Raw genomic sequence first — 18,995 nt, forward strand, 5'->3', positions numbered from 1 at the left:
CCCCGGTCTGGGCTCAAGTAGCCAGGTCCACAGCAGGGCCTGCTTGTTCCCTCCTGGGACTTAAGCAGCTGGTTCCACAGTGGTGGCAGCTTCCACCCATATCACACAGGGCAAGGGCTGCCCTTTGCTTATCCCTGATGGGTGTAGGAGCAAGGGGTGGCAGTGATTCTTGGGTCCCATCCTGCACTTTTGCCCAGGCCTTAGAATCACTAAGGCTACCCTAGTTGGTTCGGGTTGTTAGCTAGTTGGTCTCAATCTAGTAAAGTTAATGATAAATGGCAGAATATAGCATGGTGTCTGCCAGATCAATTTCTCCACCTCCTTCCATTTTCATTTTCCTCCCATTAATTGATGTTTAACTACCCACAGATTTGGAAGACCCACTGCTTTTCTGATTCAAGAGAAGTTTTGGAGCTCAGTTTCTTTTCCCTGTTTGGGTAGGCTGAAGGTTAATACCGATAGAACACAGTGAGGGCTTTCATCTGCCGTTTCCCCTAATAGTGGCCGCGTTCTCTTCAGAGCCAGTTCTCTGCTCAAGCCTCAGTGAGGTGAGGTGCACCTGGATACAACACAGGGTTTCAGTTTTCTCCCTGCCACAAGTGGCATTGAAGAGGTGATGTGCATAGTTTACTCCCGTTATCATCTTCCAGACTTCTGCCGCTACTGTGAGGGTCTGACCTGAACCCCTGCAGCATTTGGATACATAAACATCCAAACGTCAAACACAAAAATGTCTTTGGAGTGCTTGCAAATATACTGTCAATTGGCGACCATCTGTTCCTTTAGAATGGATTTATTTCGATTCATGGTCACAGAAGTACAAGGTAAGAAGGTAAATCACAAACCAAGCTGCACTTTATGCAACTGGAAAACTCTCTATAGAGAGACCAATTGATATGGCTAATTTCGATTCTTTTTGGTTATGTATGTTGGCATGTCATTGGTTCTCTGCAGGGGAGGTGAGGAAAGAGCTAAAGTGATTAAACCAACATATATTGAGGCAAACCAGGATTTGAATAATCATTTGTGAGCTGAATTCTGGTTTCATAAACTATACATGAAACATGGCACTGTGTCAAGTTTGAACAAAGCCATTGGTTCAATTCTGCATCAATGCCTTCCAGAGCTGTGGAGTTCAGCTGCTATGGGGTATACAAAGGTAAGGCAATCTGAAGGTCTAGGTGTATGTAAATCTTGGTAGTACGGGTTTCTTTGTGAGATTTCTTTGAATCTGGTTTGAGTCGATGCCCTTTTTCATTCTGAAGATTTTTGGTTCAGGAAGCCTGATTGATTCTTCATCCCAAAATGTAGTTACATTCTTAGTTGTATGATCATTAATAGCACATCAGAACAGCAGCAAAAACAAAACACCATGAGAAGGGAATGAAAGAAAAGGAAAGAGTAGTAGTAGTGGTAGGATGATGCTGATGATGATAAAAGAATTCCTTGGCTAGGAAAGAGTAAGACAAGGAAGAGATCTGAAATATTCTTCCAACCAAATGTCTTCAGCAAATTACTGTTACTGGTTAGTTCTGTCCTCCTCTTTGAGATCCATTCTGTATCATATATAGTAGTAGAATTCTGAGATGTATGATTTCAGACTGAAGGTACTCCCCCATGTAGAAATTTCTTTGTCTTTAGTAAGCGAGCACAAAAGAGAAGGTTACATTAAAGCTGCCTCTGATACTCTACACATGGAGAATTTTCAACATTGGAAAGCATTTCAGAATATGACTAGCAGTCTAAAGTGGTAGATTTATTTCTATTACCTCCATCTATCACCTAATTATATTTAGAAACAGCTCTTAAGTTTGAAGATTCTTCAGTTATATCTTTTTTTTTTAAGAATCCTAGCTTTTAAAAATATATCCATATTTCCAACCTAAAGACATGGTCACAACTGTTTACCGTGGCCAATGCAACTGTATTGTAAAATAATATTATTAACCATATATAATGTTGAAAATTGAACCAGAAGCAGGGTTTTTTTTCTGGGAAAAGAGGGAAATGAGGGAGAAACACACGAAATTCTTTGAAATAATATTATATTCACACGCTGTTGCCAAGCATTTTCAAGAGGTGCCTGAACTCCGTTCCACCGTGTTCCCACTGAAAAAAAGCCCTGACCAGAAGAGATTATCAATAGATGGTATTTATAACACTGTATGGATGTTGTTTCTTCTTAGATGTTATGCATATAACTTATCTTTCTTTCTCTCTCTTTTTCTACAGACCTTTGTAGTACTAAACAGAGGCAAAACACTCTTCCGATTTAGTGCCACGCCTGCCTTGTACATTTTAAGTCCTTTTAATCTGCTTAGGAGAATAGCTATTAAAATTTTGATACATTCATATCCTTTTTATATTAGTATAACTTGCCCATTCGATTCTCGTATTCCCTGCTTTTGTTTGCTTGCTGTGCTGACGGAAAAAAAAAACTTACGACGCATTGTATAAATGTCTTTTATCTTATATATAATGTTATAGATACAATTCCAGAAGGATATTCAAAATATCTGGGTAACTAACAGTAAGTACAGTCTGTTGGAGGTTATATTGTTAAAAGTGGCATAGGATATGTGTATGTATGTGCATTTGTGACACGTTAAAATTTTGAGTCTGAGATTTTGTTATTGTATGTTTTATTTAGTGTGTTAGTATAAGGGTCATCATGGCCTCTGCCATAAGCCAAGCTTCATGGTCAGCCCCTGCTGTGCTTTAGACTTAATGTTAACTGTTATGTTGGGGTGTGATATTCATTGACATGCTGTGTAAAATCCTGTGTGTAAAAGATTCTGTTAGCTGACACTGTTCCTTCTCTGCAAGCAGGCAGAGAAACTATGTTGAACTTTTACAAGAAAAGAACCATTGCCATAGATACATAACCTTGGGTTCCTGTAGATATCTACTGTAGCTAGAGTCCTTCCTGTATTCGCAGTAGATAGAAGAGGACCAGAGTACATGGCCGATTCCAGACGACTAACCTGAAGGCGCTGCATGCCGCCATGTTCTGGATCGTGACGGGGAAAATGCGAAATATCACATTTTCTCGCGCGAGTTTGGCACGACATCGCACCAAACTCGCACGAGAAAACGCGATATCTCGCGTTTTCCCCGTTGCGATCCGGAACATGGCGGCATGCAGTGCCTTCAGGTTAGTCGTCTGGAATCAGCCCATATTACTTTTGGTATGAGGAAACCACTGAAAATGGCTTCCCTCTCACCACCATTACATTCCACTACCTCATTCAAACCCATTTAGTCCAGAATTCCTTGCTCCACAGTCCCACTGGTTCTGGGAAGGGGTCATAGAAGCTAGCAATATGGTGGAAGAAATTTCTGACTGTAAAATAAAGGTACTTTGGAAAGGTAATTTGGATTACCTCAGGGCTGGATGTTTTTGAAAACATTGGGTCTACAGGACTTCTTCAGTTTGGAAGAAGTTTGGGAAAGTGTTAAAATATCCAGAACAAAAATCCACCCCCTGCTGCCCCCCAAAAGCTGGTGTCATTATAATTTTTTGCTTTTAAAAAACTACCATACGTCGCTCATGTAAACAGAATCTCCCCTTTGGGGAGATTCTGAACACAACCCTGAAGTACACCTGGCAACCTGTGCAGATCGGGTGCGCTTTCTTTTTTGGTCAGAGATGGACTAGAATCCTCAAGCTCCTGTAATGTAAAAGTCACCCCTATAGTCTGCAAGAGTCAGACACCTTTGCCCTCATCCCTCCCCAGGATTTTTGCCCACTATGAGCTACTCCTGCACATTGTTTTTATCGTAGTCACATACATTGAAGACACAGTATAAATAATGACAAAAATGCTCCATGACGTGGGTCTGATGTTCTGTTTCCTCCAGTGCAAGGTGCTTCAGCAGACAGGATGGGGACAATTCTTGTCAATCCCTCCCTCCTACTGTAGACCCTGACATGTTCTTGGAGGTCTGGACCATGGGCAGAATTTCAGGAGGAGAACAAGGGGACTGAGAATGGAAGTTCTATTTCCTGAGTGGAGTTTCTCTCATGGGCTTCTTCAGGCCATGTATGATTACTCCTCCAGAGCATGTGTATCTCTGACCAGCTCTCTTGACTTCAGAGTGCCTATTGGTTAGGGGAAGACTAGCTATTTAACTTACAGGGAAATTTCTCAGTGGCCCATTACCCCAGCAGGAGAGCCCTGCTACAGCAACTCTGCCAGTGCGTCAGGCGCTACTTAGCTCAGACCCTTCAGAGACCATGGAGGTCAATGGCAGTTTACTAATGGCCTCCTTCTATTAGTGCCAGTTTGGGGGAGAAAGAAATGGATGAGCCAATGCCCCATGGTTGGTACTGCAGGAGCTGATCAGCTGGGTTTGCCCCACAGCCAGTTTCACTTCCCAGTCTGTCCCTGCTATTGTTTTCACAAACATATGTGCCCATGTAGTAATGTGAGGCGAAAGCACAGAACCCCTTTGCTTATTTTTTTTAAAAAGGTGGATGTCTGTGACAGAGCCGTGCTGATGACTCTACTATGTTTCCTGTGATGTATAGAAAAATCATGACGAATATTCTTAATTTTATATTTTTGCAATTGAACTTTGATGCAGCCAGCAGCTGGCCTTTAAACCTATCTTAATCATGTGCCAGAAAAATGCGAATTGCAACCTATGAGGAAATTAAACAAAGACCACAGAAGGAGGATACTATGAATCTAAAGAACCAATGAAGATTTTAAAAAAATTATCTAGGTCATTAGAATAAAATGGCACCGAGAGCAGAGTATTTTAAAAATTATCGAAACAGTGTGATTTCATTGATGAATGGAATACATTAGTAAAATATAATCTCGTCGTAAATCTGTTCTCCCAGAGGTCATCTACAAGTTACATATTGGATGGAATTTAACAACCAGAGAGACCCACAAAGTGTTTAACTTTTTGTAAAAATATCCATGTTTCATGTTCTAGAATTTTATGCAAATCTGGGACGTGCTCAAGTCTATAGATAACACCCCTCCCTTCATCTCACTATGACCTTATTTTTGGATTTTTCAATCCAGTTTTTTCCTGCTGTGTTCAGAATTAGTTACAATTGTTTTCCGAATTTTTTTTAATGAAAAGCAGACTTGAGTGGCTGCAATAGGCATGGCAGTATGGCACTTAACCCATTTATTTCTAGTTTTCTTTCTTACAATTGCCTCCTTTTCTGCATTTTTGAAAAGTACTGTGTACTGGGGGGGGGGGGGGGTTGAGTTTAAACAGAAAAAAATGTATGGAGGGAGAACTGTTAAGCTGCTTATTCCCTGACAATTCCTCCACTCCTTAGTGGCTGCTTTTCATTAATAAAATGTTGTATGTTTATTTCACATTTATTATGTTATCTCCAGGGCTTTTTTTCTGAAAAAAGAGGTGGTAGAACTCAGTGGGTTGCCCTTGGAGAAAATGGTCACATGGCTGGTGGCCCCGCCCCCTGATCTCCAGACAGAGGAGAGTTGAGATTGCCCGAGGGCAATCTCAACTCCCCTCTGTCTGAAGATCAGGGGGAGGGGCCACCAGCCATGTGACCATTTTCAAGAGGTTCTGGAACTCCGTTGCACCGCGTTCCAGCTGAAAAAAAGCCCTGGTTATCTCTATCTCTGCCCTCTGTCTTGCAAAAAATCTTGGGTTCATTTAGGGCCACTATGAGTAAATAAAGCAAGTATCTCTAGGGCAGGAAAAAGAATGATTCAGAATGTCCTTTGAATGCCTGGACAAAATTGTAAGACTCAGGAAACTGGTTCAATATTGATTAGAAATGCGTCTTTTCAGTATGCACTCATCAGTTGTCTCCACAAAAGTCCGGACATCTGTGACTCATGATTATAGTATAATTTCCAAACTGCACAGCATAGACTGGCCTGCTGGAGAACAAGAAAAGGTATGAACTGAGGAAGAGTGTGATATATACACACTTGATTAATTAACCATATGAATTTTGGGATACTGATGATATTTATTTTATAATGTAATGATTTTCATAGACATCTAGTGTATTTTGCATGGTTTACCAAAGTGTATTATGCAGTGGTGAATCTTTTTTGGATCTGTGTTCTTGGGAATTGCTTAGGAAATATCCCTGAATGGATCACTGTAAAGTATTATGAAATAAAATGTGAGAGGACTCTTATTTATACATCAGGTTTTCTTTGCTTATATTTCAGTTTTACAGGCTTGATATTAGGTGCTAACCAGTGATATGTGTCTGATCTTCCCAAGGTGAAAAGTGATATTTTCGTTTTCACTCCTTAATGGTAGATATATTCATATGTGGGGTTGAATCAGTTTGTAGAGTAAATCCCAAAGCCAGAGTCAAATTCCCTTCTACTTTCTATCCTGCCATAGCAATGACATAGCTCAAACATCAAAGAGTCTGCCCCAACGAAAACTACAATACCTAACACAAACAACACTTGGGGATAAATAACCTACAATTACAGTATTTCAAGCTATTAAATAATTATTTTTATAGACAAAGTGTTCAGTGCAATAAATATGAATGAATAGATATTAAATCCATACATAAATACAACAATTCATCCGTCAAGCAAAGAGGTGAATACAAGAATCCTAAACATATAAAATGTATATACTAGACCGTACATCTACAGATAAGTCCCTCGGTGTTGGAAAGCAAAGTCTCTCGTTAACGGTTGTTTGTTCTTTAATTAACCATCCGAACACTGGAGATTCTCATGTTGCTGTTGATTCAAAAGGTACGCGGGTGTTGGGAGCCTTGCAGAGAGTCTAACGGATACCTTCAGTATTAATGAATAAAGGACTCGTCATAGATACAGGGTAGGTACAGAATGTTGCTTCGACCATCAATAACGTTGCTTTCTCTTGTTATTATTATTCTACATAGGTGGAGCCAAGCAGATTGAGTGCAGGATCCCGACCATTCCTGAGGTGCGTTGAATGTCATGCACATGAGAATTACATTTTGATTAAGCTTAAAGTGTCTTTGTACGGATGGACTGATTGTTGGCCCCTGAGGAAGTTTTTGTGGGATAAAACAAGCTGATTAACATAGCTGGCCACTTGTAGGGCCAAGGACCCTTCGGGGTCCCGCACTTCATCTGCCTGGCTCCACCTATATAGAAGAATAAGAGAACAAGTAAAAGCAATGTTATTGTCAGACTATGGACTATGGAATCCCAGTTATCTAGAGTTCGTCTCCCCCCTTCTGCAAGAAGCACAAAGTTCCTTGATTCCAAAAGGTTTATTGAAAGACAATACTCAAGATACAAGTATCCATATTCCATGGATTTCAGGCCTTGGCTGAATGGAAGCTTTGTTGAGAATGACACATAAAATGAAAGTAACAACATTTCAAACACCCCTTCCCAGCCTCCCTTCTTAGTCCTGTCTAGAAGGCCTGGGAGGGCGAGGACATCAAGGTCGGCCGGGCTGATAAGAATTCTTCGTTCCCATGGATATAGGCGGCCTGGGCAGCCTATGTGTTAGAACTGACATTCTGACAGTTATTGATGGTCGAAGCAACATTCTGTACCTACCCTGTGCCTATGACAAGTCCTTTATTCATTAATACTGAAGGTATCCATTGGACTTTCTGCAAGGCTCCCAACATCTGCGTACCTTTTGAATCAACATCAATATGGGAATCTCCAGTGTTCGGATGGTTAATTAAAGAACAAACAACCATTAACTTGAGAGACTTTGCTTTCCGACACCGAGGGACTTATCTGTAGATGTACGGTCTAGTATATACATTTTATATGTTTAGGATTCTTGTATTCACCTCTTTGCTTGACGGATGAATGAATTGTTGTATTTATGTATGAATTGTATTTTTGGGTTTAATATCTATTCATTCATATTTATTGCACTAAGCACTTTGTCTATAAAAAATAATTATTTAATAGCTTGAAATACTGTAATTGTAGATTATTTATCCCCAAGTGTTGTTTGTGTTAGGTATTTTAGTGATGACATAAGCAATATAAAATTGGTTCAGAGATGATTTACAGTGCAGTCCTAGGAAAAGTCACACCTGTTAAGAATGTTGAAATCAATAGTCTTAGAAGGGTATACCTCTGCTTAGGATTGCTCTATGAATCTTTGTGTATGATACTCCCTCAGTGTATATATGTGTGTGCATGTTTTAATTTTTAACTGAAGACTTGCATTTTTTTCTTCTTCTCAGAAGAATACTAGTTCCACCTAATAGTACCCAATCTATTCAAGACTCCCAGGATTTAACACAGGATGCTGTCATGTGACTTTAAAACTGGAGCCTGAAATATTCCCCCCCCCTTAAAGCTGTTGGTAGAATTCTAAAGAAATCAAAAGCTTACACAATATTTTGTGTTATTTTGGTTAGTCCTCATAAAAGTTATTACCTGGCTTTGGGGGACGAGATTTTGCTTTGTATCAAAATGGCTACCTGCAATATTATATGTTATATAATTAATACCTAGAGGTTCCAATGGATGCTTTCAAAAGTTCTTTTTGAGTTCTCTTCCTGTGTATCTTGAGTTTTGATTGCAGGGAATATTGTTAATTAATATCAGTTTCCTTCAGGGCTTTTTTTGAGCCAGAACACCCCAGAATGGCATTCCGGCGGCTCTTTAAAATACTGACGTGACTGGTGTCAAGTGGGCATTTTTAAAAAGGCCTATTTTGGCCCCGATCAGGCCCCTGCCAGGTGGGGAAGTGTTCCCCTGCCTGGCAGCAGCCTGATCCTGGCCGTTTGAGCCCCAATCCAGGCCATTTTGGGCCCTAAATAGGCCCCAAAATGCCAAAACGGCCCAGATGAGGGCCAAAACAGGCAGGATCAGGCTTTTGCTGGGCGGGGGGAGGGTTTCCCCACCCAGCAGCGACCCAATCCAGGCCACTTCAGCCACGATCCATGCCATTTCAGCCATTTTGGGCCCATTTAGGGCACAAAACAGCCCGAATTGGGCCAGAAACGGCCAGGATAGGACCAGTGCTGAGCAAGGGAGGGTTCCTGCACCTAACAGTAACCCGATCCAGGCTGTTTTGGGACCATTCTGGCCATTTTGGGCCCATTTAGGGCCCAAAATGGCCAAGATTGGGGCCGAAACAGCCAGTATCAGGGCTGAAATGGCCAGGATCGTGCTGCTGCTGGGCAAGGAAACCCTCCCCCCCCCCCCAGCAGTGGCCCAATCCTGGCTTTTTCCGGCCCATTCCTGGTCATTTGGGGCCTGAATTGGGCCCAAAATGGCCAAAAGGGGCCCAAAACTGCCAGGATTGGGCCTCTGTCAGGTGGGGGAACACTCTCCCACCCAGCAGCATCCTGATCCAGGCCGTTTTGGGGCTGTTCTGGCCATTTTGGGCCCAAAATGGCCAAGATCGGGGCTGAAATGGCCCGTATCAGGGCCGAAATGGGCAGGATCGGGCCGCTGCCGGGCAAGGAAACCGTCCCCCACTCAGCAGTGGCCCAATCCTGGCCATTTCGGGCCTGAATTGGGCCCAAAATGGCAAAAAGGGGCCCCAAACGGCCAGGATCGGGCCCAAAACAGCCAGGATTGGGCCTCTGTCAGGTGGGAGAACACTCCCCCACCCGGCAGCATCCTGATCCTAGCCTTTTGAGCTCCTTTTGGCCATTTTGGGCCCAATTCAGGCCCAAAATGGCCAAGATCGAGCCTGAAATGGCCAGCATCAGGCCCCTGCCAGTTGGAGGAAGACTGCCCCGCATGATAGCAGCCCGATCCTGGTCATTTGGGGCCCCTTTGGGCCATTTTGGGACCAATGTGGCCAAAATGGCCAGGGTTGGGTCTGAAATGGCCAGGATGGGGCCAGAAACAGCCAGGATCTGTTCTGTGCCGGGTGTTCCCCTGCCTGGCAGCGACCCAATTTTGGCTATTTTGAGCCCCTTTTGGCCATTTTGGACCCAAAATGGCCTGGATTGGGCCTGAGACGGCCAGGATTGGGCCTCTGCTGGGTGGAGGAATGCCCCCTGCCCAGCAGATGCCCAATCCTGGCCATTTGGGGCCCAATTCAGGTCAAAATGGCCAGGATCAGGCCCCCAAAGGCCAAGATCAGGCTGCTGCCTGGTGGGGGAGTGCTCTCCCATGTGACAGCAGCCCGTTCCAGGCTGATCCGGGCCATTTCTGGCCTGTTTTGGCCCGGATCAGGCTCTAAACGGCCAGGTTCAGGCTGCTACCCTGTGGGGGAGTCCTCTCCTATGTGTCAGCAGCCTGTTCCAGGCTGATCTGGGCCGTTTGGGGCCCGTTTTGGCCCAGTTTGGTCCTGAAATGGTCCAGATTCAGCCACTGCCAAGCAGGGGAGTGCTCCCATGCACCAGAGCGGCCCGTTGCAGGCCAAATTGGGGACCCCCCCCACATGGAGCACAGGAGGGCTCCCAGGGTGGCCATGCCTGCATGATGACATCACTTCCCGGAAGTGACATCATCATGCAGTCCCAGGAGCGCGCACATGTATTGAGAGGTACACCACCTCCTTCCAGGAGTTACCCTGGGTGAGAGTTCCCCTGCCTCTTTTCCTGGAAAAAAAGCCCTGGTTTCATTCATTCACTATGTATAGAGTTGCCAATAGATCTAGAGAAAAATGTCTTGTCCCTTTAGTAGAGAATTCATGGATGTTATTTACCCAGTGATGTTTATGTCCATACCACAAAAAGCTTCTACTGTCCATTTCCACACAGTAAAGGTACAGGGTGCTTTTCTCCAGGGCCGTTCCCACACGGCTTACCTGAATCCAGAATGCTGCGCAGCATGGCGAAAAAAACGCGGAAGATCGCATTTTCTCTCGCGAGTTTTACGCAATGTTGCACAACATTGTGCAAAACTCGCGAGAGAAAACGCGATCTTCCGCAGTTTTTTTGGCATGCTGCGCAGCGTTCCGGGTTCAGGTAAGCCGTGTGGGAACGGCCCAGGACTTTTATTACCCCTTACTGTGAGTTTGCATACTTTGGCAACTTTGGAAATCTATCATCTGTATCCAGTAGGGGGAGCCTGTGGCTCAAATAGACAAAAGTTTTTTAAAAAAATACAAAAAGGTATGGCTCATCAAGAACAGAGCTGCGTGATTCTTTGGATTGCGTGTTTCAGCTGTAATTAAACATCAGCAGAAGGTCTAGAAGGAACGGTATAGCTGGTATAGCCTGAAGTGACTGTAATTTCAGAAGAGCACAATTTTGTGCCTTTTTTGTTGGTACTTCTTTAGGAATTCTAGTGTAATATTGCAGCTCAAAGTCAGCTTAGTCCAAGACTGGCCCACAGCATGCCAGATATGTATTTTGGGGCATCCCTAGGGGTTTTGTGGTGGATTGCTTCCCCCCCCCCCCCCCGACCACAAGAGAAGGCATTAGTATTACCTATAGTAGTTATCTACAAAGCCTTGATGTAATCTACTCTGTTGCAGAGGTGGGGCTGTAGCTAGCTGCTAGAGCATCTGTTTTGATTCAGAAGGTCCCAGCACCTCCAGTTCAAAGGATCAGGTCGTAGGCCATGTGGAAGACCTTTAGGTGGGAGCCTGGAGAGCTGCTGCCAGTAGGCAGGAGATAAAAATATTGACCTTAATCGATTAAGGGTTGTACTCAATATAAAAGCAGCTTCGTGTGTCCGTCTGCCAGCTGAAAATACTGGGTTTTTCTAACAGGTGTAATAAAGAGAGCTTTAGTAGGGGACTTGCCTTAATTTCGGGCTAAATATGCAATCTGTTATCTTTCCTTCTTCCTTGACTTTCCTCTACAGTATTTAGCATGATCATTATGTGCACTATTTTGACGAACTGTGTGTTCATGACTTTTAGTAACCCACCGGACTGGTCGAAGCAGGTGGAGTAAGTAACAGGATTGATTTTGTTTTGAATTTCTTAAAATGTCTTCATTCAAAGCAGCAGTAGTCAATTGTTGAGAGGGAGGCAAGTATGTCAACTCCATGGTATTAGTTAATGCCACTCTCTGCCCTTGATGTAGTTTTGTCTCTGAGCTATGGCACAACAAGAGTCTAACTTTATTCCATAGCCAGGCCGAAAGGTCCTCCTGATACCATCCAAATGTGCCCAGAAACCCACTGACTGGCCTTTACCACATACAATAGCTATGTGTCAGACTGGCCAGCCATGCTTTAAAAGTTATGGCCTATATTAAGCAATTTCTGGTGAAATCTGCCAAAACCCCATGAAAACATTGCCTAGTCAAAATTGTAGAAACCAAGGGACAAAGGCCTACTTAAAATCAAGTTTTTAAACTGCATCCACTCCAAATACCGTTTTTGTTCTTGTTGGTAGAAAGGCCACCAGCCGTAGAGAATTTCAGATTTAAAATTTTGATGTGTGTGTTTGGCCATTTCTGAGGGCGGGGAAGGGAAGCTAGGAAATACCTTGTAAAGTTGTGCTCTATTCTGCCCCACCATTCTTTGTTCTGACAGGTATACATTCACTGGTATTTATACATTTGAATCACTTGTGAAAATTATTGCAAGAGGCTTCTGCATAGACGGTTTTACTTTTCTCCGTGACCCATGGAACTGGCTAGACTTCAGTGTCATCATGATGGCGTAAGTTACATCTTTGGCTCTCTTTGTGTAGAAAGGAGCAGGCAGTTGAGGAAGTCAGGAAATCTGAAAGTGACAAATCCACCAATCCCTCCTATAATTCCAAACTAATCAGTACGAACTTCCATATATCTCAAAGTCTCATATTAAGATGCAGGAGTGAGATCATTCCCCACGCATCTGTTGCGTATTTCAGACCAATCTCATACAGTTAGTTTTAGATCATTCTCAATCAAGGTCAGTTCTAGATGGTTATTCGGTTCTAGAATATTCGTTGGTTCTGTATTATTCTTGACTCAAATGGAAAGTAAGAATAACCTTCATAAACTCCAGCTCTGCCGCGGAAATCTCTTTTAGTTTAGTTTTTAATCCCCATCAGAGGAGTAAAAATGCAATGAAATTATAGCTGAAGATGCAGCCTTATGTAGGAAGACGATTCAGCAAGCTTTTAAAATTCCTTTTGCTTAGTTTATATTTGCTTTTTTCAGCTTTTTAAATTTTTTTTAATTTTTTTTTAAAATTTAAATGTTTTAAATATTATAAACAATGAACAACCCCCAAACCTGTGAAGCACATAGATCTCTGGCTTCTTAGATACAGACACTAGATTTCTAGTGTGTTTCAAGCATTGATGAATTTGTCTGCTGTTGGCATTGGCTACTGCTGAACTGAATGTAGCATTTAAACTGAGTTTTGAAAAATCAAATTTGAAGATGTTCCTAAATTATCATTTGCTACCCTTAGGAGTTTTGAGATTGCACATCCCAATTCTGGCTTTTAAAAGCCAAAGGGAAGGTTTGACAGCTTTGGAAGGATGATTTTTTTCAACCTTTGTACTGAGTATAAGGGGGAGTGGAATCCAGGATGCCAATATAAATAGATCACTGCATCATTCTAAACCACAAAAAGTCTTGTGGCTTCTGAATGACTAGCCCATCCATTGTGCTTTAATGAAAAGTTGTTGATCTTTAAGGTGCCACGAGACACCATTTCCATCATTTGAGGGTGATAATTCATCTTATGCTATGCAACAGGATCAGGAAATACATTTATTTGTAAATATTTGAAGCTTCATGGTTTCACGCTATGCATCAGAAATTGATGAAAACTCATACAAGTTACCAAATTCTGGTCCTGCTTGCCCATCTTAGTATTCCAGGCTGGGTTTGTTGGGGTTTTTTTTTGGTAATCTCCTGATTTCCTGGTACAACAGTCCTAGTTTGTTAACATTGTCCATGGGTGAGTTTTGGCTCGGTCTTAAAGAGGGCCTCACCCAGTAAGGCCAGAGTCCATAGGTTCTGCCACAGGCAGTCATGGGACCTAGTGGTGGGCAAGAGAGCCTTCGCAGTGCAGTCGTAAGCTGAGTTATACCCTTTTAAGTCTACTGACGTCAATGAACTTAGAAAGGTGCAGCTAGAGTGGACAACTTTTAAACTGGCATTTACTATCCATTTGACCTGTAGCAATTATCAGGTGATGTTATTTAGCTCTATGCCATGAAAGTTTCAACTTCAAATTTCTGCAAATTAAACTTCTATTAAAGGGATAGGATTTTTTTCCCTGGCCAGTTGATAATCTTAGGTACAACTCTGCTTAGGAATTCAATGTTGTTATTTGCATCCTTGTTTCACTTACTTTTTAAATTCTGTTTTAAAATGCCACTTCCAAATCAATTTAAATTTTGAAAGCTGTTTTTTCCTGCAAATGATCATGAGAGTTAAGAGAAAAAAAAGACAGGTGACCCCAACTGGTGCCATTAACTCTGATTTAATTCTGCAGGTATATAACAGAGTTTGTAAACCTAGGCAATGTTTCAGCTCTGCGCACCTTCAGGGTACTGAGAGCTTTGAAAACTATTTCTGTAATTCCAGGTAAGGCAGTTGGTGTTAGGTGTCGGGTTGCAGCTCCCTGTGAGTGATGTATTGCTTTGTCTGTAGTTGTTGTTTTATTCCCCACTCCCATTTCTGGTGTGTGTTTTTGTCATTGTGTCTCTTTGTGTGTGACCTCCCTTGTTGCAGATATGTCACAGAGTTTGTGGACCTTGGGAATGTGTCAGCCTTGAGAACTTTCAGAGTTCTCCGAGCTTTGAAAACTATCTCTGTCATTCCAGGTGAGAAATGCTTCTAACCACTAAAGGCGACTTTGTCTTGCACTTCCAGTTTGTGTATTTTGCCTTCCTTGCTCACGCCTTTTCAAAAATGGCATTGCCACATTTTTGACAGGCCTTGCATTCTGCAAGAAGAAGCCCTTCAGACAACCAACTTACATTCCACTGCTGATCAAAAATCAAAGTCTCTTTGAACTTCACTGAAAAATTTCCTCCATGTTGTCATTTTAGCAATTGGAAACAATTATGCTAAGTGTTATGTTTTCGACAGGTAAATGGATTTTTAAAAAGGATTTTTTTTAAAATTGAGAAAAACCACATCTATGAGAAAACAAAACTACAGGTGTTATGAAAAGGAGCCTTTAAGAATGCAAAATAGTCACTTTTTCAAAATATGAATTTTTTTTTTTGCTTAAATTTTGCCTCTCTGAAAAATCTCAAACCCAGCTCTAGTTAACAATGACTATTAATAGCATCTTTCTCCGGTGTAGAGCTAGAGTCTGAACCTCTGGGTTTCAGATGGGAACCAATTGCAACAGTGAAGGCAGATGAATATTCTCACGGAGGTCCTGGGGTGCACGGAGGCCAGGGAGTCATGGGGACCACAGGGGGTCTTTCCCGTCATGAGGGCGATGGGCTAGTTTAGCCCCTGACAGCCCAGTCCCATGTGAGCAGTGTGGCATTTGAGCTGACAACTCACAGAATTGAAAGCAGCAATTTCTGTGACTTAATAGAACACAAAAATGCATTCCACAGTTGTTGCTGCTATACTGTATGAGTTGCTAGATCACAATGGCCGCTTAAATAAGTGTTTTAAAATGTATGGGATAGTAACATGAGCGCTTTGCTTAGCCTTGGGATTTGCTTAGCCTGTGCATGATGTAAAGTGATGGTGCTTGGGCCTGGCTCGTATAATCCAGCTTGCTTCACGTTTATGTAATGCCTGCTATATTCTGTACGATTAGCCTTTCACGCAGTCCAAAAGAAAACTTTGCAATCCCTGTGAATGCAGTAGAGTTCTAACCACCACCACCCGCAGCAGTCCTTCTGTCCCTCAACCCATGATCCTTCTGAAACAGTAGATTTTTCAACTTTTCATCTCGAGTATGTAAGGCAATCACACACTACTGCTATGATTAAAACAAGATTGACCTCTATATTGATGATGGCCTTGGCCTCCATATATTATTTAGTTATTTGAAATATTTATATGCCTCCATTTCTTCTTGAGCAAACCTCCAAACTGATTTACAATCAGAATTTTTTTAAAAAATGAACATAACACAGTAAATCCACAGAAAAGCGGTGGCGGCCTCACTCCAGCTCCAAAGGGACAACTCCCCAGTTTCCTTCGGAATTGCCCGTGTTGGACACGGGTGGAGGTGCCACGCCTCATCCCTCTTCCCCACATGCTGTTGTGTATAGTGGTTAGAGCATCAGACCAGGATATGGGCGACTCGGCTTCAGGTCCCCCGTCGGTCGTGGAAGCTGGCTGGGTAACCTTTAGCCGTTCACCCCCTTTCAACCTAACCTGCCTCTCGGAGTTCGTTGTGAGGACACAATGGAAAAGGGGAGGCTGTTTCAAGGCACTTTGGGTCCCCGTAGGGAACAAAGCAGGGCCCAAATGGAGCAAAATAAAAAAACACAAAACAGACAACGAAGGGTTTAGTTGAGCTCAGCACCAAGACGCTCCGTCCCCAGCCCATTCCACTGGACGGCTGTCAGAACAGGCCTTCATGGTATGATGTTCCGGTGTGCTTGCCAGTTCACAGCTACCTGTTCTATTCCTGCCATCCCTAGTCATTGCCTAACCAGATCAACCAAACCACTCCTCAAAAACAACACGAAGCACATGAAAAATGCCTCCCTCAAAAGCTAATCACAGGAGATCCAGACTGGCTCCCCCACCCCCACCCCACACACATTGGTGCACAGCAGGGACAGCCAGTCAACAGCACACAGCAGTTTCCTGGCTGGGCAAGGCAGAGACCCTTCACAAGGCTTCTTTCAGCCCTCCCTATAGGTTGGGCAATTAACAGCCCAGCCAGGAATGTTTCGTGCCTCCTTCGAACTCAGAGGGGCCACGATGAAAACAGCTTCCCTAGGCCTAACAGTCATGAATGTGCTTCTCTGGTCCACACCCCCAAAAGTACATCCGCCTTTTGACGGCTTAATTGCTGTACAGCTGACTGCGCTCACAGGCAGATAATGTGCTGCTGTGGAATGGTCCGGCCCTGTGAGTGCTCCGGGTGCACCTGAGGCTGTGGCAGTGCTGGAATTCAGGGGGATGCGAACCCAGTCTGTGTTCTGGATGGGAGCTGAGAACAGCTCTCAGCTTTCCAAGGAACAACAGAGTAAGTAAGGAAATAAAACAGATGAGCTGTCGATTCGAACTCATGGCAGTTGCAGGGCCACCCGTGCCCATCTCCTATAGCATGGTACCTCACAAGTGAACAGAAGTGGTGAATCAAGCGTATAACATGAATGTAAAACCCACTCAGATATAGCACTTAAATCAGTTATAAATGGCGGATTGCAATATACTATATTTGGATTTGCACTTCAATGCTACAAGAAGAGGTGTGGTGAGAGATGCTCTTATTGCCACTTGTGGAAATCCCTCTAGGAGGAAAAACCACTCTAATTGAAATGGTTTTAAAACAGAGAACACTGTTCCAAAGCTTTTTAAACTGGACCCTTCTGGGAATGCGGTGAAAGCAGCAATAAGGGGGACATTAAGTATCAATTATAGCTGCATGGAAGCTCTGAGGGACTGGAGAGGAAAAGGCTCGGAGGACGGAGGCAGTTCAAGAACTGGGACTAATAAAATGTATCTGCAAATGTTTGGAACGCTAGGTAGCTAGAGGGGGATGGAGAAACTGACATCGCAAAATGCTTAATGGTTTATTAAATGCCTTTAATTTGTATAAATTGGAGCAAAGGACAGTGAATAAAAAGAGATGGGTTATAATGGCACAACTGCTGGAGGAAAAGCATCGTAGTTGATTACTTTGATTGGGAAAATGTTTGCTATTTTGGCTGTACCAAATTTTAATGTTAATTTCAAAATTCATACAATCTGAATAGCAATTGTGTTTGGCAGTTAATTTGCTGAGTTGATTGGGGAAAATACATAGGTGGAAAGGAATAGACAAATTTTAAACAAAAGACAGATTTGAGAAATCTGATGTGTGCTCGTGGGTGCATTCAGAGGACCAGTTTTACCAAGATGTATTGATGTTTGGTTCCACAGGCAATGCTTCTTGGTGAAAATGTTAAAGTCTAGCTTATCAAACAACCATTATCCATGGAGTCCATCCAGGATTCCTTCAGGCAAATTACTTCTCCTTTGTTCATAAAACATGGTGATTGCAAATACCATGAATGGAAGAAACACTCTTAATCTGAATTAGTCCTTAAACCATGTAGTGGAACATTCAAAAACATATATTAGAACCTTTATTTTTAAAACATTTATATCCTGCCTTTCCCCATTGCTCAAAGAGGTATGCAAAACATAATTAAAACATCCAATAACAATTTAAAAAACCAATTCCAAAACCAATCTAAGAAAATGTCAGCAACTTGTGTGTGTCAAGTGCCATCTAGAAACAGCTGATTTATGGCAACCCCATAGGGTTATCAAGGCAAGCGTCTGAGGGAGGTGGTGTGCCATTGCCTGCCTCTGCATAGCAATCCTGAGCTGCTTTGGTGGTCTCCGATCCAAGCACTAAGCAGGACCAACCCTGCTTAGCTTCCAAGATCTGACAAGGCCAAGTTAACCTGGCCCATCCAGGTCAGGGCAGCAGTAATTTACATGCCATGAAAAGCAGTCATGAATAAAATAGCCTTACAGTTTCCAAGGATGTCCCCCTCATCTGTATTAAAAGTGCTGGTGAATGAAATAGCCTTACAACACCCCCTAAAAGTTTGCACTGATGCGCCCCCCCCCCATCTCCTAGAGAAGCCTGTTCCATTATGGTAGAAGCAACCACCAAGAAAGCTTGGGTCCCCGTCAATGCCAGGCAAGCCAACTTTAAGGAGGGAATACCCAGCAGATGGCAAGCTGAAGATTATAGCTGGTGCACCAGAAATTGCAGGAAGAGATTGTCCCTTAAATATGTGGGGCCCAGTTATAAGAGCTTTAAAGGACCTAATAAGCACCTAGAATTGAACTTCGAAATAATAACAACAACATTTGATTTATATACTGCTCTTCAGGATGACTTAACACTCACTCAGAGTGGCTTACAAAGTATGCCATTATTATTCACACAACAAAATGCCCTGTAAGGTCGGTGGGGCTGAGAGAGCTAGAAGCTGTGACTGACCCAAGGTCACCCAGCTGGCTTCAAGTGGAGGAGTGA

The 18,995-nt window shown here is 42.9% G+C and overlaps 1 protein-coding gene across 6 annotated transcripts in view; it reads left to right on the top strand.

Annotated features, from left to right (window-relative positions):
- SCN8A (sodium voltage-gated channel alpha subunit 8) overlaps window positions 1-18,995 on the top strand; it is a 134,806-nt gene that overhangs the window by 26,367 nt on the left and 89,444 nt on the right. For 3 of the 6 annotated variants that reach the window (XM_054975346.1, XM_054975341.1, XM_054975344.1), the window contains exons 2-5: window positions 2,233-2,351; window positions 11,716-11,805; window positions 12,396-12,524; window positions 14,540-14,631. In XM_054975346.1, the coding sequence (XP_054831321.1) occupies window positions 2,233-2,351; window positions 11,716-11,805; window positions 12,396-12,524; window positions 14,540-14,631 (430 nt within the window). Of the gene's footprint in view, window positions 1-2,232; window positions 2,352-11,715; window positions 11,806-12,395; window positions 12,525-14,300; window positions 14,393-14,539; window positions 14,632-18,995 lie in introns of all 6 variants that reach the window. The other 3 variants (XM_054975342.1, XM_054975343.1, XM_054975345.1) reach the window with 1 other exon arrangement.

The sequence above is a fragment of the Eublepharis macularius genome, chromosome 4 (genome assembly GCF_028583425.1).
Source record: "Eublepharis macularius isolate TG4126 chromosome 4, MPM_Emac_v1.0, whole genome shotgun sequence".
NCBI classification, from domain to species: Eukaryota; Metazoa; Chordata; class Lepidosauria; order Squamata; family Eublepharidae; genus Eublepharis; species Eublepharis macularius.